Source organism: Seriola lalandi, unplaced genomic scaffold (genome assembly GCF_002814215.2).
Source record: "Seriola lalandi dorsalis isolate HSWRI2012SDOR001 ecotype SW California unplaced genomic scaffold, Sedor1 jcf7180002054722, whole genome shotgun sequence".
NCBI lineage: Eukaryota > Metazoa > Chordata > Actinopteri > Carangiformes > Carangidae > Seriola > Seriola lalandi.
In genome coordinates, this window is record NW_019525275.1 from 28,879 (window position 1) to 51,553 (window position 22,675).

At 48.6% G+C, this 22,675-nt stretch overlaps 1 protein-coding gene across 6 annotated transcripts in view; it reads right to left on the reverse strand.

Annotated features, from left to right (window-relative positions):
- Nucleotides 1-6: 6 nt before the first annotated feature.
- suco (SUN domain containing ossification factor) overlaps nucleotides 7-22,675 on the reverse strand; it is a 35,588-nt gene continuing 12,919 nt past the window's right edge. Inside the window, exons 2-24 of one of the 6 annotated variants that reach the window (XM_087178735.1) lie at nucleotides 19,514-19,640; nucleotides 17,671-17,769; nucleotides 16,612-16,949; nucleotides 15,881-16,021; nucleotides 15,357-15,591; nucleotides 13,592-13,703; nucleotides 13,026-13,153; nucleotides 12,742-12,809; nucleotides 12,546-12,653; nucleotides 11,469-11,574; nucleotides 9,769-9,789; nucleotides 9,448-9,503; nucleotides 8,484-8,575; nucleotides 8,255-8,320; nucleotides 7,479-7,562; nucleotides 5,853-5,937; nucleotides 4,414-5,763; nucleotides 4,014-4,101; nucleotides 3,821-3,925; nucleotides 2,685-2,839; nucleotides 2,502-2,593; nucleotides 1,659-1,711; nucleotides 7-952 (exon numbers count right to left, since the gene is read on the reverse strand). In XM_087178735.1, coding sequence (XP_087034861.1) covers nucleotides 392-952; nucleotides 1,659-1,711; nucleotides 2,502-2,593; nucleotides 2,685-2,839; nucleotides 3,821-3,925; nucleotides 4,014-4,101; nucleotides 4,414-5,763; nucleotides 5,853-5,937; nucleotides 7,479-7,562; nucleotides 8,255-8,320; nucleotides 8,484-8,575; nucleotides 9,448-9,503; nucleotides 9,769-9,789; nucleotides 11,469-11,574; nucleotides 12,546-12,653; nucleotides 12,742-12,809; nucleotides 13,026-13,153; nucleotides 13,592-13,703; nucleotides 15,357-15,591; nucleotides 15,881-16,021; nucleotides 16,612-16,949; nucleotides 17,671-17,769; nucleotides 19,514-19,640 — 4,270 coding nt within the window. In that variant the 3' untranslated portion in view covers nucleotides 7-391. Of the gene's footprint in view, nucleotides 953-1,658; nucleotides 2,372-2,501; nucleotides 2,594-2,684; nucleotides 2,840-3,820; nucleotides 3,926-4,013; nucleotides 4,102-4,413; nucleotides 5,764-5,852; nucleotides 5,938-7,478; nucleotides 7,563-8,254; nucleotides 8,321-8,483; nucleotides 8,576-9,447; nucleotides 9,504-9,768; nucleotides 9,790-11,468; nucleotides 11,575-12,545; nucleotides 12,654-12,741; nucleotides 12,810-13,025; nucleotides 13,154-13,591; nucleotides 13,704-15,356; nucleotides 15,592-15,880; nucleotides 16,022-16,611; nucleotides 16,950-17,670; nucleotides 17,770-19,513; nucleotides 19,641-22,675 lie in introns of those variants that run through there. The other 5 variants (XM_023424224.2, XM_023424227.2, XM_023424225.2 and 2 more) reach the window with 5 other exon arrangements.

Genomic DNA, 22,675 nt, shown 5'->3' on the forward strand with positions numbered 1-22,675 from the left:
GGGGTGGGGGTGGGGGCTGTCATGGGACAATGTGCTTCTCCATTAGAAAAAAACCTCTTGAACACACGTGAATGGATTTGTATGAATGTGTCCCTCCCCAGCACAGAGTCTCCCGCCCACAGCACGAAGCTTTAAAAGGTCTGGAACAGGTATAAAGGCACGTGACCGTAAACAGGTCTGTGACAGGGGGAGGAGCTACTGCTGCCAGAGCCACTGCAGTTCCACGGTGCGCCTAGGTGCTCATGGGAAATGTGGTTCTTTGGGATGCAGTAAGACCTCATCTCCTCACAAGTCTGCTACCATATACTCTCTGTGTGTGTGTGTGTGTGTGTGTGTGTGTGTGTGTGTGTGTGTGTGTGCACAGAGTTGTGTAAAAGTGAGTGTGAGTGTTTCAGACGTGTCCGGTGACGGCGGTCACCCTGATGGTCCCGACACTGATCTCCTTGTTTCCCTTCATCAGCTGCTGCAGGCTGGGCAGCGTGGCCACGCCCCCCGCAGGCATGTGCGGGAACTGCAGCTCCGTCTGCCGCGACTTCCGCCGCTTCACGGAGCGTTTCTCGTGACGGGACTTGGCGGGGGACTGCTGGAGGGGGAAGCTCAGGCTGTGGCCGTTGCACAGACCGGCGGTGGGGAAGGTGGGAGAGGGAGGGGGGAGGCGGCTTGTGTAGGACTCCTCGGAGTGGGTGGATGAGCTGCAGCTGCTGGTCTCTGACGGGAACTCCTTGGAGGTGCAAGTTGGCAACGGCGGCTCCTCCTCTGTGGAGGGAGGGCGAGGCGGCGGCGGGGGAGGAGGGAGAGGAAGAGGAGGAGGAGGGGGTAGGGCAGGGGGCGGGGCAGGGAGGCATGGGTGGAAGCCGTTACACTTGGGGCCGCCGTTTGTGAGCGGAGCAGAGGGATCGGACGCCTTCACACTCTCAACCTTGTCCAGTGACTTTGTCTTGCAGCGTTTTTTCTACAGAAGAAAAAAAACAAGAGAGAAGAAGAAAATAATGAAGTAAACATTTAAAGAAAGTCAAACATGTAATAATGTGAAGCCGTGTTAACCACTATTGTGCTGCACACTGAGGTCACAGGTCAGAGGAGGGCGGGACAGTCTGGTAGGAGTGATAGACTACAGCTGACCGACTTATTTAAAACTAATCACCTCCTCGTGGTTGTATCCCTCCGCCACAGACTATATCATATAAAATACTAACTGTGAGCTTGACCTTTGACCTTTAGCCATCAAGATCTAATCAGTTCATCCTTGAGTCAAAATGAACGTTTGTGCCAAATGTTAAAGTTCCTTTAAGGTGTTACGGAGATAACGTGTTCACAAGGCCAAAACATTGTTTTGTGAGGTCACCACGTCCTTGACCTTTGACCTTTGACCCCCAAAATCTAATCTCAGTTCATCTTTGAGTCCTAGTGAATGTTTGTGCCAAATGTGAAGCAGCTCTGTCGAGGCGTTTCTGAGATATCGTGTCCATGAGAACGAGACAGACGGACGGCCTGAAAACAAAATGGCCGCCGCTCTGCCTGTCGCCGGGCGGAGGAATAAACAGCCCACAGTGGTTAACAGACACAGCAGGGGTGGAGCTCCTGACTGACACTAGGAAACAACACAGCACTGACAGTAAAGGCGGCCGTCACAGCAGCGGTGGGAACAGACACTGTACCTTTTTCTCTGGAGAAAACCTTAGAGGTTCTACAATGTACAAGTCATCTGGACCTACTGGGGAGGGGAGAGAGGGGCGTGGTTAATGATGGAATGGGAAACAGGAATACATACATGTAACAAGCATGACGTGACCTTGCAAGTAGTTTCATATAATGCATCATGGCTTCATGTCTGCACAACACTTTGACTAGAAGAACTAGAGGAAGCTCTAATCACAGAGAAGCATTAACCACTTATTCTTTTATTAATTACTACTTGCAAAAGTCCATGAGCCAGCGAAGCATCGAGCTCTATCATTACACTCTTCAGCTGCATGTGGCACAAGCTGGCGATGACAGTCTCTCAGCTCAAGGGTCCACTCACTCTCTCTCTCCCTCTCTCTCTCTCTCTCTCCCACACACTCAGCTGAGGGATAATGAACAGCAGAGGGAGTTTTAGGTTTCATGAGTCACAGATTTTATTCTTCTGTTGCCTGCAGCAGCCTCTCCCTGTGGGGGGGGGGGGGCGACCCCCCGGGACGTCAGCCGCTGAGCGGGGCAACATGCGTGAGAGGAAACGGTGGAGATAGAGAGAGAGGGAGAGTGGAGAAGATGGAGGAAGGAGTGGGCAGTGCGTGGATGCGGACAGCTGAGCGGTGCGAGCTGCGGCGGCGTGAGACAGCTCGGCCTGACGGGTCTACGCTGCTGAGAGCGGACGCTTCACGCCTCGCAGCTGCTCGTGTTTCAATGGCGATCAATGGCAGAGGGAGAAACACAAGAGAACATTACAGAGAACCGGAGGAGCGGCCTGAGCACAGTGTGTACGCTGTGTGTGTGTTTTCAGAGGGGGGGGGGCCTCTTACCTTCTGTGGAGGACAGGTGGAACGACTTGGAGCGGACCAGCGGACAGGTGACCCTCCGCTTCAGGCTCATGTCGTCGTAAGAGGAGAAGCATCTGAGGAGGAGACGACACTGACGTCAGCGCCAACACTCACAGGAGAGACAGAGTGTGTGTGTGTGTGTGTGTGTGTGTGTGTGTGTCACACCTTTTAGGGCTGGGGTAGTGGTTGCTCTTGGGGAGGGCAGCAGCAGTGGTGCTGGGGCTGGGGGCGGAGCTGCGGCAGCACTGCAGACACAGCAGGAGGCCCAGAGACAGACACAGGACCAGAGACACGACCAGGTAACTCTGACGGTCGGACACCTGCCGAGACAAACACCCAGAGTGAAGAGTGACGCTGCAGCTCTGACGCCCGTCACCTCGTCAGCACCGGAGACGTGAGGATCAACCGCCGCACTGCACATGGAAACTGTTTAACACACGGCAACACATTCTGCTGCTGCGCTCATTTGCTTTACAAGGGTCTGCAAAACAAACCAACCCCAGTGTTTGTGGTAGAGGCCGAACACTATTTTTGGCTTTCGCTGTAAATTTAATTGAAATTCTTTTGCGGCCGTTGGCAGCTGCTTCTCTCTCAGAGCGCTGAGTATTTACTCCTCGGCTGGAAGCAGAAGCTTCTTCAGACAAAGCAGCTGACTGTTGCTCTCAGTGAAGGTCACTCAGCTGTTTCAGTGCGAATCAAACTCATTCTGGGAAACACCAGCAGGAATATCTGGGAGCACTGAAAGTCATGTTTGCTTCCTCCACATTTATCTGTTACCTTGAAATCAAACGGACTTCCTGTGTGCACACGGCCCGGTGACGTCTCTGTATATCTACTTCCTGTATTCTCTCCCAACTCTACGACTGAGTCCTGGACAAACTGTCCACAGGAGGAACGGCAAGTATTCAAACACCAGCCACATCATTCCCTCACAGCTTTTCTGTTCAGCCTGTTTTCATTCTGGTTTCAAACTGCTGAACATCCAACAACCCTCTGACTCAAGGTCACATGTCGAGTTTAAAGTCAGGATAAAAAAATAATCACATGTGGCTCTAATCCTCCTCCGTTTGGCGTGAGGCTCAATTTGAGAATAACGTCGGAGGAAAAGGAACTTGTTGGATGAAGAACGTGGTGCCGTCAATAGAGTCACAAATGAAATTGCTAAATTGAACATTGAGCACAAATGATTCGCCGGTTGCATCAAGCTGCTCACGGAAGCCGAGGCCATAAACATGAACCCGTCTCCAGTGAGCGAGCGGCAGGCGGCGTGCGCTGTGAGCTCTGTGGCGTGTGTGCGTCACCTCTCTCTGCAGCTGGCCGACCGCAGCCGTGAGATTTAACATCAGCTTGGTGACGTTCTCCAGCTGGTTCTGCAGCACCTGGATGGAGTCGGTCTGCTTCTGGTCCTGAAGGGAAAACAGTGACAGTGACTCAGCTGTTCAACAGGTGAGGACTCAGGTGTTCACTGCTGTGACGGACTGAACTCTGACGCACCTGCTCTTCAGCGATGCGGGACGTGTTCTGCAGTTTGATGATGGTCTTGTTGAACGCTCTCTGCATCTCCTCCATCTGTTTACGGTACCTGAAGAGGACAAATGCAAAACTGCTCATACCTCTCCACACACCTGTAGCTGTGACACACCTGTAGCTGTGACGCACCTGTAGCTGTGACGCCTGACACGTGTTATTACCACTTTATAACACGTTTACATGCACACTGATATTATTCCAAATAGATTCAGATCATGTAAAGCATCAGGTTCAGCTCTGGGTCAGAGTGACCTCGAGTCCTCGCCATCACCAGGATTAATCGTGGAATGAAGGTAAAAACTATAAAATCACATATATAAATAATTATAATATAAATAATAATCTGAGTGTCCAGATGTTTCACCTCTGGCTGAGCTCCTCCAGGTATCTGCTGGACAGACTCATGTTCATCTCCAGAGCTTTGATCCTGTTGTTCAGCCTCATGAACACGCTCTCCTTCTGGCTGGAGCCGTGCACCGCCGCCCCGTTCAACAGCACGCCGTTGCCGTTCGCCGCCCCGCCGTTATAATCCCCCCCGTTCTGCAGCTCTGCATAGAAGTCTGTGGCTGTCCGCTGGACGTTGCCGTTCCCGTTAGCGCTCAGCAGGTCCTCGTCCACCGAGTCGTCCGCCCGGGGGGGCTCTCCGGTCTGAGGGACAGAGTCCGCCTGCTCCCCGTGAGTCTGGGCGCCGCGTCTCTGCGAGTCGCCAGCGTCTGCGCCGGGCTTCGCTGCGTCTGTGTGAGCGTCCGTCGATGGGACAGCTGCCGGCAGGTCAGTGGGGGGGGGGATCAGGTCTTCAGGCCGTGATGCGGTGGGGAGCGGCTGAACAGGCGTCTCCTTGACGGGAGGAACCGTCACACCAGGAGACGCCGTCTCTGAGGACAGGGGGTGTGTGGGGGGGCTGACAGAGAGGGTGGGGGTGGTGCTGCTGGCCTGCTGCGTCTCTGGGATGGAGACTGCTTGAAGGGGGGGGGTGAGGACTGGGTCCAGGGCTGCGTCTTTGATGGGGGGGGGCAGCTTCTCCTCGTGGGTGGGGGTGGGCCGCGTCACAGAGCTGTGGACGTCTGAGAAGCTGTGTGGGGGGGTGATGGAGGTCCTGCTGGGCTCCAGCAGCATGTGCAGGTCTGGAGTGTGAGTGTTGACATGTGTGTGAGTGACGTACGCCTCGCCCTCCGTCTGGCCCCGGGCGGACACCTCGGGCTCCGGGGCCTTCTCTGTGAGGGGGAGGGCTTCCTGTGGGGGGGTGGGTGCAGGGACAGGGATGTGTTGGGGTGTGCTCGTGAGGACAGGTGTGTTCACAACCAGGTGAGTCTGTGATTGAGCGCTGGTCTGCCTCCGCCTGAGGCTGCGCAGCCTCTCCTTGGCGAGCCGGGCGGAGCACCAGCGGTGGAGCAGCTCCGGCAGAGTGACCACGCAGGACAGAGACAGGGAGGAGAAGGAGGAGAAGGGACAGTACGTCCGGCTCTCCCACTGGTTCCTGTCTGCCTCCCTCCGCGTCTCCTCCTCTCTCTTCTCTTCCTCCTCCTCTCCCTCCTCCTCCATCAGGGTGACGGTCGACTGTCTGGGCTCTTCATCCTCCTCCTCCTCCACCAGAGTGACGATCTGCCTGTCGTCGGGGGAGACGGGCGAAGAGGAGGGAGGAGGTGGGGAGGAGTCACTGGAGACGTTGGAGTCCTCCTGGGGGGCAGGGTGTTCTGGTTCTGCGGGCTCCGGTCTGGAGGAAAGACACAGACACATTAAGAAGAATGAACAGAAGGCGTTTATTGATCGCTGCGTGATGATCGATCACTGATCGGTTCTTACTCTGCAGAGTCGTGAGTTGTTTCAGGAGGTTTGGCTTTAACTTCTGTGCCGCCCGTCTTTCCATCCCCCTCCGCTGTCGTGTTTCCTTTGGACAGAAACAATGAACAAACTCAGGAGACACAGAGTGATCACCCCCCCGGTGTTACCACTGCACAGACGCTGCGAGGCTCCGAGCGCAGCCCTCTGCTGCCAAGCCGCCGTCAGGGAGTTAGAACAACACTGAACCGGTCTCGTCCGGTTCGGACCGAGCGCTCGCTCTGACTCTGTGGCTGCAGAGAACCAGCAGTGAAAAGACATTTCTCAGTTTAGAAAACTGACTTTGTGGATTCCCATTAAAAACATAACTCTTCATTTTTGTGGCAGTTGATAAAATTAAAAAAAGAACAACTTATTTTTGAATGTTTGTTTGGGTTCTTAGCGTTTAGAGAGAGAAGCACAGATCTGAAATCTAAAGAGAAATTGTAAAAGTGCAAGAAGAACTTGATGAACTAAGTTCAGTGGGACTTTTTGCTTTAGCTGGACGTGAGTGGGAGAAGCTGAGTCCAGTATTTGCTCAGTGTGGTAAACACACAGTTCTGCAGAACTCCTCCTGCCAACAGCCAAACAAACATCTGGCTCTGCTGCACATCGACGTTCAGGACATACATGTGCTCACACTTTAGAGAGCGAGGAGAGTGACCCAGTTTCAGAGGCAGATAATTCAAACAGTCTGTGTGTGTGTGTGGGGGGGGAGGAGGCTGAACGGAGAGCAGGAAGAGTCCCGACTTCATCGTCACTACTGAGGGATTAACAGAACAAAGAAAAAGGGAACACATCTACAAACCAGAACTGTCAATCAATCAAAGGAACAGGTGCATTATGGGATCGAACAGTGACTCATGCTGAGAGGTATTTGGTGTCGTTGATCTGGAAATGATTGATTGCTCCACATGCAGCAGCCAGTCAGTCTTCATATTGTTCCAAGGTGTGGCGGCTCCGTCACAATGAAAACAAACATGTAGCGAAGACGTGACGTCAGTGACGTACAAACAATCATCAATCATCTCTGAGCTCGTCCTGAAGGTTTAGTTCAGGGGTTTGAATCCGTCATGTGACACCTCCTCCTGTAAACTACAGTCATCACAGAGGTGACGACCGTTCTCCCTCCTGAAATCTGAAGCTGGTGTCTGGCCTCACAAACAGCTGTGTACTGTTAACCCTGTATGGACGTGGCGATCACTGCCATGTAGTGTGACGTGTTTCAGGTCGGACGCTTCACAAACATGAACAGAGACATGGACAATCTCTGCTACTGTCAGAACAGCTAACGGCTAACAGCTAATGTTTCACTATTCACCAGAAATCAGTTCTTCTTCACTGCTCTGAAACAGTAGCTTCCTGTCAGGGCCTCTGTTCTGGAGCAGTGAAGAAGAACTGATTTCTGGGTGTGAAGCTCTAAAGGTTATTAATAAATGGGGGGGTGTCAGTGCTCAGGCCTGTGGACCAGGATCAATACTCTGTGAGTAATGTTCATGTTTCAGACTAAGTAAGATGACGGTCTGTTTGTCTCCTCACATTAGAACCAGATGTAGAGTTACAGGAACAATATTCATGTGAAGCAGGAAGGAACATAAAGAAGAAGAGTACCTCCTGTTTCTGCTCCACCCTCCAGCTCCGGCTTCCCACCCAGCACGTTAGCAGCAATGTTGTTTACCATGTTTAAGATGGCATCTAAAGGAAAGACACACACACACCAGTTATTTTCACAGACATGAGGTCCCTGGTTTAAAAAGAAAAACCCTGCTTGAGGCCACAGGCTCTCTCGCTCCCCCTCTTTCTCCCCCTCTCCCTCCACATTATTTCCTCTACTTTACTTTTCTGTCCTGAACTTTCTTTTCCAACAAACTTTCCTTCAGTCCACACGTTCTCTTGCTCAGCCCTCCGGCCTAAAAACAGCCCTTGTGTGTAGAGTTTGTGCTACCAATTCAGGAGACAGAAGGGCACCAGTGTGTTTGTGCATGTGAGTGTGCATGTGAGTGTGTGCTGTGCATGTGAGTGTGCATGTGAGTGTGCGAGGCCAAGTGGGTCATGATACTGAGGAAACATCCAACCCTCTCTAGGAATGGATCTACATCGTGTCTCTCCTGCACGAGGTCACGAGTCTCTGTTCGTCTGCCGCGGCTTTAGTGACATTTATTTTAAAGGTCTGAAGTTTCTGTTGCCACAGAAACAAGTGTTCACTGCTTGGCCCTGTCAAAATAAAAGCCCTGAAAGTAAAAGTCATTAAGTAGTGTGTTTTTAATTATCCCTCATTTATTTATTCAGTATCAGTATCTGTGTTGTTATGGTATAATTATTTACTCTTTGTATGTGAGTGTATATATAGTGTGTGTGTGTGTGTGTGTATATATATATGTACTTACTGGTTGCTGAGCCAAGCAGGTTTTTAGAGGCCTTGTCCTCTGACGGTTGGTAACCAGGAGGATAATCTGGAGACAGAGGTAATATATTTAAAATTCAACAAAATGAAATCACATTCAACATTAAATAAATGTTATTCTTTCATGGAGTTTCACAATAAAATACCACACAGAAACTCAGCAGGAAGAGTGGCAGCTGACATTAATAACTCAACATGTTTCACTAACTCACCATAGTCTTCATCCAGGTACTCCAGTCTCTCTGAAGGGTACTGAGAGTCAGCTATCTCCTCGTACTCCTCCACCATGCTGGTACCAAACACCCTACACACACACACACACACACACACACACACACACACACACACACACACACACACACACACACACACAGTGTTACATGGACAAACCCACCTACAGGAAGCTTCAGGGCCGTTATCAAACAGCAGGAGGAGGTGTGATCTTTTCTTTTGGGGAGAGGAAACTGTTTCATGTTCAGTTCAGATTTAAAGAGGAGAAATGAAAACAGCTCAGTGATTGAGTCACTGTGTGGGTCGTATTTTATAAACTGTTCTTCAGAGGCAGAGAGTCTCAGTCTGTGAAGAGCTGATGTCAGAAATCGTGTTTTCTTAAAGTTAAAGAAGCTGCAGCTTCTTCAGAGGCAGTTAAACTTTCCCAGATTCCTCCTTCAGAAGATCCGGAGAAAATCTACTTTGACCTTCTAGTAAAAATGTGAGGGAAGGTTTTACAGCCCCACCCCCCTAACCCTAACCCAAACACCCAAACACCCAAACACCCAAACACCCAACCCCCAACGGCACAGCAAGCCCCTGATGACCCTGATGCTGTGGGACAGGCATGTAGCTGCACGTGCCTCACACTCAGCACAATAAGCCTCTCACTGCGCTCACACACACACAACTGAGCTTTTCTGTTCATTAGACTGCTGCTGGACTTTGGCTCCGAACATCACAGGAACATGAACTTTAGAGCGAATCTATACGTTCAAGGATAACAAAACTAAAATCACTGTCTGGATTTGATAAGAAGAAGAAGAAGAGAAGCAGAGGAGGAGAGAGAGATGAGATGATGCACCACAGTTCCTGGTATGATGGAACAATAGTTCAGTATTTACACAGATGATCCACAAAGGCCTTTTAAGAGAAAGAGGGTCGGGACAAGCTTCTCCGTCTTACCTGATGAGACTGAGGGGACAGAAATGTTCTGATCCAAAGTGCGAGAGCAGCTCAACCTGCAGGGACAAGGGACAAAGTCTTAGACTGAACACATGGTCCTCAGTTTCCCAGCAGAGCAGATCCCACTGCATTCACCCACAATCCACCAAACACGTGAAGATAAATACTAACATTACCAAGCGGTGCGTGCATGCTCTACTTGTTTAATATCTTTCACATGCATTAAAAGATGCTCTGCCAAAGTTCACCACTTAAAGTATTCCACCATATGTGTGTTTCAAAGCACATCATGACCTCTGACAGAGAGAGAAGAGTGCTAACCTTTATGTACTTGATGAACATCTGAAGCGAGAGAAAGACAGGAGAAGGACAGAAGGAGAGAAATAAAACAAGAAAAAGAAATCAGTGAAGACTGATTCAGGCTACGAGCAAGTCAAGGATCTGGTTACAGTTCAGCTCTCAAACACACTCACAAACACACTGACACGTTCAAGATCATCGTTCTGTAACAGGCGAGAAACTAAAGAGACGTTTAACAAGAAGACAGAAAGGAGCAAGAGACAGAGACTGAGGACAGACGTGAGACATCAGGACAAGACAAGTTTAAACCGGCTGGATCAGAGCTCCTCGAACTTTCACACATAATCACTTTACGTAATAAAAACAGTTATTTGATAATTGAAGACATGAATGACAGTGAGCATCCACACGACACCCAGTCCAGAGAGGACGAGTGAGGGGACAGACAGGCTTTCAGTTCATCACATCACTCATTCACAACCACAGTGAAAACTCATGAATGTGCTGGACAATAACTGGAACTAAAGACGCCTCCACTCAGTCAGACGGTGTCTCTCGCTGTAACACACACAGGGACCAACACACTGAGCAACATGAGGCTGCAGGTGTGACTGAACACAGAGGATCCATCAACCAGCTGCAGTCACAGCTCCGCCTCACACCTGGAGCTCAGACCCACGCGCTTCTAATTTACCGTCTTGTTTAAATAGTAAATACACCTGCGCCCATCTGAGCACCCAGGGGTGTTGGTCTTTCAACAAGGTGCGGTCAGGAGCAGGAAGTGACCGACCAACAGGAAGCTGCTCTGAGCTCAGTGACGTGTATTTCACTGTTGTTGTAAGGAGCAGTGTCCAGAGAGAGATCTGCTCCTACACACACACACACACACAACGTGTACACACACACACACACGCGCACACACACACACACACAAACACGCGCGCACACACACACACACACACGCACACACACACTCTTCCAGACTTCATTTGTCCGTGTTTGAGCCGTGCGATTCGTTCAGCCCCTCAGATCCGGACTCACTTGACGGAGTTAGTTTCAGTATTTAATCGACTCATCTCAACTAGAACCTGACTCTGTGACTCACTGTGCCGTTACAATAGTCCTCCACTCAGGTGGAGGTGCGCCTGGCTTTTAAAGGGAAGGGGGGATGGCACTGTGATTGGTTAAAAAAACTCCCATGAATAACTAAGAGAGGAAGTACAACACTTCTGACCCGTGCGCCTCGAGGAGCGTCCGGTTTTTATGCCATAAAAATATCAGAGGTGGTGCAGACACGCTGTAAATGCCCGTTAGATATAACTCAGAGTTTTCGGGGGGGTAACTTCATAAGAGAGGTGAAGATGAAATAATACACTCTCTCTCCCTGTGTGTGATACTCATGATCCTGCAGCCAACTCTTTAAAACCTAAAGTGAGAACGTAAACATCTATAATCCTTTACGGTCCCACGCCGCATCGTTCAATCTGCTACTGTCACCACAAGTTACATCATGACGCCCTGATGTGTATCTGCCCCACCCCGTCAGTCGGGGGGGGGGGGGGGGGGGTCACAGGCAGCGCTGACATCATGGCTAATTTACCATGAAGTCATAAGGTCATAATGTATGTGTGTGTGTTTAACAGAGTGAATTCATTCCTTGTTTGCTCTTCTCCTCGAGACGTCGATGTTCTGTTGGAGCAGAGAGAAGAAAAAGGTCGTACCTTCACATATTTAGCGTAAAGCTGTTCGTCCAGTGGGAAGCTCTGGACGATGCGCTCGTCGCGGGCGTGGAACGTCCCCAGCTTCACCCACTTGTTGGTCGGATATCTGCAAACACAGCACAGGACAAGTAAGACGCGTGTGTCCGAGCGCCACGCCGTACTTACGAGAGAAATGTGGCACGTTCTCTGGGGCCGGGCATCAACGCCTCACTAAGACGAGGAGTCTGTCTGACTTTACGAGCTGCGTGCGAGACGACGCTGGAAATAAATCCTGAGGGACGAGACCAGGTCTGAGTGCAGAGTCAGAGCTGATGAAGGGAAGGACGTGGCTTTAACCTGCGATGATGCTGTTTGATCAAGTCTTCCCTTCATGTTTCTCACATCTTCACATTCAAAAAGCAACATGGAACGAAAAGCTCATCTGAGAGGAAGAATATGTCGAGCACCGTGGATCCGTGTTTCTGGAGTGTCGTGGGTGGAATATGAATACTGCAGATCCACACACACTAAATGGATGGATCAATATTATAAGAAATATATTTATTATGGAAAGTTTGTCCAAAAATAATTTTTTTCTGGCTTTGGTCCATTAAACCTGGAAGGCCAGACTTAATAAATAAGGGAAAGTAAAATGTGTCCCGTGTGAATAATTAAAGCTCTGGAACAACAGAACTAGAGTCTGGTTGTAAAATGTTCTCACTGTTTCTTCTAAAGGCTGCGTGACTGTATTTACAGTGAAACTGACACTGTGTGAAATATTAAGTGTCAAATGAATGAGAAATGAATGAATTACATTTTAAAGGCGATATGTTGGTGCATTTTTATTTTACAGAATTGTGTTAGTGTCAGTTGACGTGCAGCTGTGACTCTAATATCATGATTACAAGTTTCTGTTGATGCTTCCTGTTTCCGACACAGTGACGAGCCGCTCTCCATTACTGATCCGTTAATCAGCTGCAGATGACAGTGTACTGGGACTGAGACTCATTAGCATATGTGACACAAAAGACTCACGAACTCGCCTCCTATGAAACATGGCGTCCTGTTTGAGTGTTTGTGCACCTGGAAGAAACAAACCTGTCGCTGATGGAAACCAGGAAGTCTTTGGGTGTCGATGAGAAGAGCTCGAAGTTAGCGATGTCCAGCTGCTTGACTTGAATAGGTTCACAGAGCTCTATCACAAACCTGGAGACACGTTAAACAGAAGGCTCATTAAAAGACAAACAGATAAATATAAACGTCATATACAAACTGTCTGAGTCGTTGCACTCACCAGATTTTGTTGCTGCAGGGATTCAGCATGTACAGGTCCATGTTTTCCATGAGAATAGCTGAAGTGCTCTGAGTAAGAGACAGAGGAGTGAGAGAGTGAGTGAGTCAGCATCCACCAACACCATCACGTTTTCATTTTATTTATTCAGTTTCTTATATAACACCCGTTTAACAGTGAACAGCCCTGAGGACAGTTAAAGCTTCAGGGTTTGGTCCATGTGCTGACACAGTGACAGCCGTCTCCCTCGCTGTGTGAGTCTGTGCGTGTGCTGATGTGTGTTTAACCTTGGCCTCGTTGTTGGCAGACAGTATCTTGGCTCCACACTCCACGGACGCGTAGTTATTCTTGAAGTTTTTCTGGACCTTCTTCACGGGGTGGGGGCTGCCGCTGGCTGAGGTGTGGAGAGACTGACCTGGACAGAGGCAGCGTCACAGTTAGAGACTGTTAGAGACTCTGGAAAAAGAGCTCTGCCTGAGAGGAACAAGTGGAGAGGTTACGCAACACGCATAAACACACGCTCTGCTGACCACTGCACATGGCGTGCACAGGGAGAGAGAGGGAGGAGAGAGGGAGATGGAGAGAGAGCGACAGGAATAGAACATGAGGAAGGAAGTAAAGAGACACACAGAGGTACACGACGCTCAGAAAACTGCAGAGTGAAGCACAAAGAAGCAACACGATAAGAGCGTCTTCACGTCACATCAACATCTGCATGTTCTCTTTGTTTCCAGCTCTGAGAGCAACGAACTCAGAGCGGTGTTTGGACTTAATGGGACACTGAGCTGCTGATGGGACGTCTCTCTCTCTCCATCTGTGGTTAGGGGGTTTAATAATGTATGAACGCACTTACTCTTCTCCTTCTCCACCTCCATCACTTGTTTCTTCCACTCGTCGAAGGTGGGGATGTCCTCTTTACTCGGCACCGAGGGATCAGTCTCTCTGCCGATACTGGCCTCCCCCGCCTGAAACACACAGAGCTGCATCACACACACGACCCCCGTCCTGACATGTTTATTATCTGAGGACGTGATTTAACACATTTACAGCCGTAATGACAAAAGCATGATTTATTATTATAATATCAGTTTTCCAGTCCCGGGGTTTAAATGACATGTTTAATGTGTAAAAGGGAGAAACAAACGTCCGACACAGACTGAACGTGCAGAAAATAATCTGTTGAATCATTTACATGGTGAAGCTTTTCTTCTCCTCCTGTTTGGTCTTTTAAACTGATTATTGATCAGAATCTGTCTCTGTGTAAACGGACCTATGACCTCCTCGTTACTGCAGCAGCAGAGTGTGTGACCGGTCTGATGGTGCTGACCGGACCTACACAACATATACATTAAACATTAAACAGCCTCCTGTCACAGCAAAACTGATACTGTAAAATGTTTTATTACCAACAATTACACAGAATATAAAGAGAAAATATTCACGAGGAGAGAGAGCGAGGAGAGAGAGCGAGGAAAGAGAGCGAGGAGAGAGAGTGAGGAGAGAGAGCGGGGAGAGAGCGAGGAGAGAGAGTGAGGAGAGAGAGCGAGGAGAGAGAGCGAGGAGAGAGAGCGGGGAGAGAGAGCGCGGAGAGAGAGCGAGGAGAGAGCGAGGAGAGAGAGCGAGGAGAGAGAGCGGGGAGAGAGAGCGAGGAGAGAGAGCGAGGAGAGAGAGCGAGGAGAGAGAGCGCGGAGAGAGAGCGAGGAGAGAGCGAGGAGAGAGAGTGAGAAGAGAGCGAGGAGAGAGAGCGAGGAGAGAGGAGCAGGAACGGGAGGCTAAATAAGTCACTGAGCCCCCCCCCCCTGTTCATGGTAGCCAGCTAGCCCCCCGGCCACTACAGCACAGAGAAGCACTGAGCTGTGAATAATATTTTGATGGATTATGTAATCGCCCTGTTGGACCTCACAAGAGTCTGAGAATAAAAATGCTCAGACTCAGACGCTTGTTCTGTGAACGCCTCAACACTCACTGCAGGTGAGCGGCAGGAACATACAAACACAGAACGCACACAGGTAGAGTCCACCTTTAACCATCCTTCGTCCTCAGTTGACTTCACTCGCTGCCTGAAACATTCAAAGCTGCCCTTTGCTGGAACAGCTGCACCCCCACTGAATATGTAGGACTTTCAGTCCAGCCAGTGTCTGCAGCATTCAGCAGGAAGAAAGACGAGGTGACGGCAGCGTGTGACACTGTGCAGCAGATATCCGCCTCCCGGACCTCGTACACTGACGAGGGTCATCCTTGATCTTTGGGGTCGTTCCAGCTGCGGCACGTTTAAAAGCTACTCAGGCTGGTTTAGCGCCTCCTCCGCTCTATTAGCCAGGAGATTCATTCTGTTCAGATGGAAGGAGGATTCACGTCCTGCCGTCGAACAGTGGATCAGAGAAAAGATTCGAAACACCACGAGAGGCTCTACATCCAGATTCTACTGGAGCTCAGTTAATAACTGAAGAGGATCAGAATCTAGGTTCTCCTACCATCCTCCGTCACTTTTAAATTACTGTTATTATTGTCTTTTTTCCCGTTCCAGTGCAACCTGCATTGTTGTGAACATCATCTTGTTTATGTTTGATACTGAAAATAAACCTTGTTAAAAGAAACTGAAACTACGAGCTGCTGACCTGCTGTTCTTGGTGGTGGGAGGTGTTGGCCTCCCGGTCCAAATCAGACAGCCCATCCTCCAGCTCCTGCCGCCGCCGCTGCTGCTGCTGCTGCCGCTGTTGTTGTTGTTGTTGTTGTTGTTGTTGTTGTTGTTGTTCCTGGTCCACGTTGCCTGGAGCAGGCTGGAGCTCTGCTTCCGGACCAGAACTGAGACTGTGGTCTGACCGCTGGTCTTCTACGCCGGCGTCGTCCACACTGCAGTCCAGACACGGGGCCAATGAGGTGGAGAGGGGAGGAGGGAGGAGGAGAAAGGGGGAGAACATCAGTAAGGGCGCAGTAATGTTGGACACATGATGCAGGTTATTGACAGTCCGTGGATGGGAGCAGGCAAAACGATGGAAAAAGGAAATGAAAAAAAAAAAAAGCAGAAGTAAGTGGAGAGCAAGGCCAGCAGGTCGACGGATGCGCACAGCAGAGAGGTGCAGCTTGTACCTTCATTACCTGTCTCTGTGCTCTGATTGGCTCCTGGGGGTTTGAAACTCACCTGAGGAGAGGGCTGCCAAAAGGGGAGTTTTCACAGGTTGCCAGTTTGGGGGGAATGACCCCGCACTGTGAATCAGAGTGCTCAGCAAAGACAAAGCTGTCTACTGGGAATTCATCTCCTGCACTGGCAACCCGCACTGCACTGAGGGAAAGAAAGGACACGGTGTTTACCACACCTCCTTACACTGGGGGGGGGGGGGGGGGGGGGGCACACAAGAGGGAGAGATCAACAACACAGAGCAGGAGAGAGGGAGTGAGGATAAAGAGAGGGGGGGATGGACAGAGGGGACGGAAAGGTGGGACAGACGTCGTCGTCGTCGTGGATTGAGGTTTTCTTCTCTGAACTAATCTCGGTCAAAGTTCCACGTCCTTGGTTGATGCTCCACAGACAGGAAAACAAAAAGTGTGCACGTGTGAGCGATCCGTGTAACTTCACAGCGCTCCACCACCACTTCATGAAAAGTGAAATATCAGGACGTGAGAGCGGCTCTCCTTTTCTCTCAGTGACCAAACAAAACCAGTGGAAACAAACAGAAAACTGAAGGAAACCAAAGTTAACCAACAAAAACATCAGCGAATGTGACGATGAGCCGTCATGAACAGACCCGGGTCGGGTTGAAATTGGCTTTAACCACCATGAGGTGAGAGATGTTCTACTGACTGTTCTGTGGTTAGAGCCAACCTCTGGCCCCCGACACCAGGTCCTGGACTGAGGGAGGGGTCTGAGCTTACCCTGTGTGGGCTGGGCCGGCGCTCTGTGAGGTAGGTGTGTTGTCAGCTTCATCTGGGAGTGTGGCCTGGTTGGAGTCCAGACTGGGGTGTGCAGCAGGGCCGTCACTGTGGGTTTCTGCTTGGGCCGGGCCGTCTGTGGACACGTGGCCCTGTGCTGGAGCTGGCTCTGGAGTGGAGGACACCGGGGGGTCCTGGTCATGGTCCTGTGTGTCGGCCTGTAGGTCTGAATCAGTGTAGGGGGGCTCTGTTTGGGGTTGTGGCTCAGGAGCAGCGGATACAGTATCGGACTCTGGGTCCGGCCTGGTTTCCTCCACCTCCGCCTCCTGAGGATTCACAGTCTGGAGACAGAGACACAAAAACATCGTCCATCGGCAGCTTCAGCAGCATGAGCCCATCTGTGTGTGTGTGTGTGTGTGTGTGTCAGGAATCACACGTGAAACACACACACCTTCAGTTCGATTACATTTCTACAGCTTCACCACCGTTTACAACCTGAACCAGTTCCAGTTGATTCATTAAGTCCCGTTAAAAACACAGACCTACAGCTGGATGACACGTCAGTATAACTGTTACACTACCTTTATTTTGCGAGTGGTCAGTGTAATTCTACCTGTAGCACAGGTGTTACACTGGGAGCTGAGAGGCATCACATCCACATCACTAATCACTGTTATTCTGAGTGTGAATGTGAGTCCGTCAGTCGTCCTCCTCAGAGGATGAAAAGACAGTTTCTGTTTCTTTCTTAATTATAGTCCAGGCCTTTATAAATAGAACAATCTGTCTTTATTAATAGTGCAGAAGAATAAAAGGTTGAATAGTTGAAACGCACTGATCTCATGTTGGTCTTGTTCACAAAGAGCTTTACAGCTTGTGTGACGACTTCAACACTCCTCCTCTCAGTGTGTTATCATTTCATCACTCTCTCTTTGTCTTTACAGTCTTCATTGTTTCCTGAGTTTGTTTTCATTTATAACTTAATCATTTATCTTGTGTGTGTGTGTGTGTTTTCTCTGATTGATTAGTATGTTTTAATACTGAATGATTAGAGACGGGTGTCACCTGTTCTTGGTGTGTGTAGCTGTGTGTTTCCAGCTGTAGTGCTGCTCTCTCCGTCTCTAGTCCCATATCGTATGATGTGTGTGTCGTCCACTCGTCCACCTGGGGACAAAAACAAATGATCCATCACACAGTCTCCAAGAGAAACCTCTTCTCTTCATCTTGAACAGTAATCAATCAATCAATCAATCAATCAATCAATCAATCAATCAATCAATCAATCAATCAGACTTTATATGTAAAGCACTTTTCATACATACAATGCAACACAAAGTGAAGGCTGCAAAGCAAAGATATGTATTTTGTATTTTGGTGAATAAAACCATAAATGAAAAGTTAGACATTAAAAATCATAAAGTAGTAAAGATAAAATAATAAAAGACTAAAAGAGAGGAGATGATTGGAAGAGAATAAAAACAAAAACAAAAGCAGTAATAAAATAAATAAAAGTAAAAATTAAAATAGATAAAAGTAGAATATTAAAAGGAAAACGTTACAGAAAATATAGAATAAAATTTGAGTAAAGGTGTTCAGGTGTTCAGGTTTTCTGTGGAGCAGTAATATAACGCTTCACTGCAGGTTTTCATTCTGATTTTAACTAAAGCCACAAGCAGCAGACCTGAAGGTCCTGGAAGGTCCAGAGGATAAAACCTGATGAATGAGAGGGACTAAGACCATGAGGACAATAAAGTAAAACAATAATCAATCACTCATCAGTAAATGACAGACCGCAGCAGCAACCATCAAACTGCTGGAGAGACTTTGTCAACAGATTGTGTTGATTTAAACAAATGCATTTTGTGTGTGAAAATGTCAGACGCAGAAGGTCTTTGCTTCTCCGGCTGAGAAAGAGGCTTTTATTGGACGGACAAAGAGTGTGTTCTGAGGCCGACCACAGACTGCCAGGCCGCTAACAATGACTCCCCTTCTTCTCTGCTGACACATGCATACCACACACACACACACACACACACACACACACACACACACACACACACACACTTCCCCAAATTATCACTCACTGATACACACACACACACACACACACACACACACACACAACTTCGAGGGTCCATTCATAAGAGCTGAGGGTGCCGGCTCTGAGCCGGCATCGGCCCACCTCAGCAAACCTTCCTTATGAGACGTCTCCTCTCTGAACGGAGGGAACGAACTCCAGCGACGGACTGACAGAGGATCCGTCTCCGTGGTTACTGAGTCGTGAAGAAGAAAGAACAGAAAGGCTGAGGGGTGTGGGGGAGGGGCTTTGTGTCCTCTGAACTTTAACCACAGCCTATATCACCTCCATCTCTGTGACTTCTGGTACAGAGCGGACCGTGTTTCTGACGGCGTGTTTCTGACGGCGTGTTTCTGACGGCGTGTTTCTGACGGCGTGTTTCTGACGGCGGCTCTAATCTTCATGTTACCACACGTTGACTTACACAACATCATTATGGCATGTAAAGGAAGAGAGATAAGACGCAGCCACCAACAAGTTTTCTTCTTCAACAAAGACTTATGTAACACCCTCCCCCCACACACAGCCTGGCCGCCGCCTCCTCCTCCTCTCTCCAAGCCTCCTACTTTTAACCAGGGGTTACTGGGTCACTAAAGTGCACCTCCCACCTCCCACCTCCCACCTCCACCCTCCACCCTCCTGGTGTTATGCTAACTCATACATTTCATCATGCGCGGAGATCTAATTATACTGCGCACCACTGCAGCAGCTCTGTGAGCCGCACTAACAGTCCACTGATCTGTGGGGGATGTGACGGGCAGGACACAGTTTCTTTTGAGATATTAAGAAGTCGGTGTTTTATTTGATTTGAATCTTCTGTTTTCCACAGACCTTGTGTTGCGTGGAGTCCAGCTCCTGCTCCTGCTCCTGCTCGTGGCCGACAGGGTTGTTGTCCCCGGCTGACTGACCTGAGCCAGACGAGCTCTGCTCTGAACAAAACACATGTTGACTGGGGAACCTGCAACACAGAGAGGGAACGTTTGTCAGTCACAACTAGAAACACCTTATAACCCACTCAAGGCAAACCCCCCCCGCCTCCACCCTTCCTGTCCGCTGCCAGAGGTTTCCCATCATGCACTGCTACTGAGCTCTTCACCTGCAGCGTGCCGGACCGGACCTGGAGAATTACTGCTTCTGTGTTCATGTTAACAATGAGCTGAGCGCACTGTCCTCAACTTTTAGCACATGAACGCTCTGCAGTGACAGACTGACGGACGAGAGAGGGAGAGAGAGAGACAGCCGTTTTACCTTTTTACTGATCCGTCTTAATTATTTTATTTTCTTAATGGTTTTTAATTCAAACGTTTGATTTCTGGTGGTTTTCACTGTGTTTAATCTTCACACTGTCAGAGTTTATTTACAGCTTCCTTGATAATTCAGACTTTGAGCAGCACACTGTGTTTCCACCTGGAATGAAATGTGCTGTATAAATAAAGTTTGAAATGAAGTGAAGAGTCAAAACGAGAGGAGAGCGAAGGGCTGTCGAAACATGTTCCCCCCGCCATGACGCTACCTCACCCACTAACTCACACCTGGCGTCTCTGATGTGTGACAGTCAGCTGACTGCTGCAGAGCCATGAGACTCATTACAACAGATTGAATCAAAAACAAAGACGCTTCACACGCCGACTCCTCGTCAGACAGAACAAGACCAGAACCGAAACCGATTCAGTTACTAAACAGTTCATGTACTCATGTATACTGGTTCTATTATGGGGAACCACAAGCACGGACATGTGCACGGTACACCTGCTGAGACCTGAAGGCCTGAGTGTAACATCCAAAGACACAAAGCTGGGGAAGAAGCACCATGTGATTCTGAAACTGGAGCGCTCGAATACCAATGTCAGGACAGAGCGGGACACATGGACGCTCATGTTAGCGCCCTGACAGCCCGCCTGTCAAAGGGAGGGAGAGACAACCATCAGAGACAACCATCTGTCCCAGAGAGAGTCCTGTCACTCAGAGCGCGTCTCCGTCTGCACTCGCTTCATTAACATCTGAGCTGATTGGATGATGAGATAAAAGATGACAAGAACACCTGGAGAAGTGAGAGAACCTTGTGTCGTACACGCCATCACACTCAGGAGCAGAATTACTGCCTCCGCCGGCCTACAGGTCTCCACCACTGTTCCCCAGGTACAGCTGAATAATAATACAACAGTATGATGTCACAGTGATGTTGACCTTTGACCTTTTGGATATAAAATATCATCACTTTGTTATTTTATCTTATTAGACATTTCTGTGGAATTTTAATATTAATGATGATAAAGCTAATTTGTATTTTACCTTTCATACAAGAAATGACCTGCACCAGGTTCTTCACATGAACATAAAACATGTTAAAGCTTTGATCTAAAGTTAAAACATTAAAAACATTCAAATGAGATGAATTAATGAATGAAATAATAAATCATTCAATAAGAAGACGTTCAAAGGAAAAACTGAGCAGCAGAAACGTGACGCAAAGTTTAAAGTTTCAGAGCGAGTTAAAGTGAAGAAATAAGTTTGGAGCTTTCTTTTAAAAACACTTAGTGAGCTGCCTCTCTGATATCTACAGGTATCTATAGGTATCTATAGGTATCTATACCTGACATCTATAGGTGGTGTGTTTTGACACCACAACGTGACATTTACCGCTGTCATCTTGGATCCCTGCTGATGATAAAATGTGTGCGTGTTCCTAAACGCCTCATAATATAGACTTCCCAGGAAGAGGCAGCTCAGGGCCACAGAGCCGGGAGGGAAACTTAAGAGTGAACAGACCATGAGCTAATATAGGCTCCTGGATAATTTTAGATCCATAGCTTGAGACTATGTTGTGGGGAGGACACCCTCCACATGACACCACCTGAAGACACCGCGGAGTTACATAACAGTCTGCTCTAAACATGAGATGCCAGAAAATCACACGGCCAACATGCAAAAAACCCTGCACAGGAAACTTTGTCAGTAATGACTTTATTTTTATTCATTTATCTATTTATTTGACCTCAAACTGACACAAATGTTTAGAACTGTTTTCTAATCCATTAAATGAAGCATTTGATTGAATGACTCAGATAGTGAGGGTCTGATTCAACGAAAGAAAGCGTGATCAGGTTACATGTTCAGTCATGTCCGATCTGCTCTTTGCTCCTCAGCAGGTGAAATCATGTCAAACAGCCGACGACACACCCAGAGATCCTGGCAGGTTACCATGTCAACCACAGGACAAGAGACGGGCCGTTCACAAGAACCTGGACACCAGCAGCAGGAATCGAGATGCAGCAACAAACACGTCTCTCAGATTCCTCTGAACCGCTCTCTCATATAAAATAATATAATCTAACATGCATGTCTAATCTCATCTAATCTCAGACTGTAGGTCAGTTCAGGATCCACGGATCACTATTCACACACAGAAAAACACCTTTCATTCATCCAAACTCGTCATCTTCAGTCAGTGATCCGACGTGTTGGAGTTCAGAACTCTGCAGCTGCAGGACGAGTGTTAACTGGTTTCATTTCCTTGGCTTTCGTCGCTGTGCAGGACGCCACAAAGCTGTAGAACTGCTTCACAGTCTCACATCATGGTCTGAATACTTTGATTATTTTATATCAAGGTCTCCATGTTCCTGCATGTTCTCTGAGACCAGGTTTTAAACACTCTCAGCTGTGGGACCTGTGGTGTACGTCACGGTCTCCCTCTACACTGAAAACACTAAATCTAATAAAGGAAAATGCCCCAAAAAAAAGTTGATGTCATTAAAAACCAGGAGTCAGAAGTGACCTGTTCATGTTCCCAGACTTTGTGTTATTATCCTTTTTAAAGGCTTCAATCAGTCTGATAAGGGAACACTTGTGTAAATACGGGAGTGACACACATCACACAGTGCAGGTCACACAGTAAACACTCCTGTGTAAACTTCCGTGATGGTTCATGCAAATCTGACTGACATCCGCGATGTTCATGGAAACTGCCGAGGCACAGATCGCTATTCAAATAAT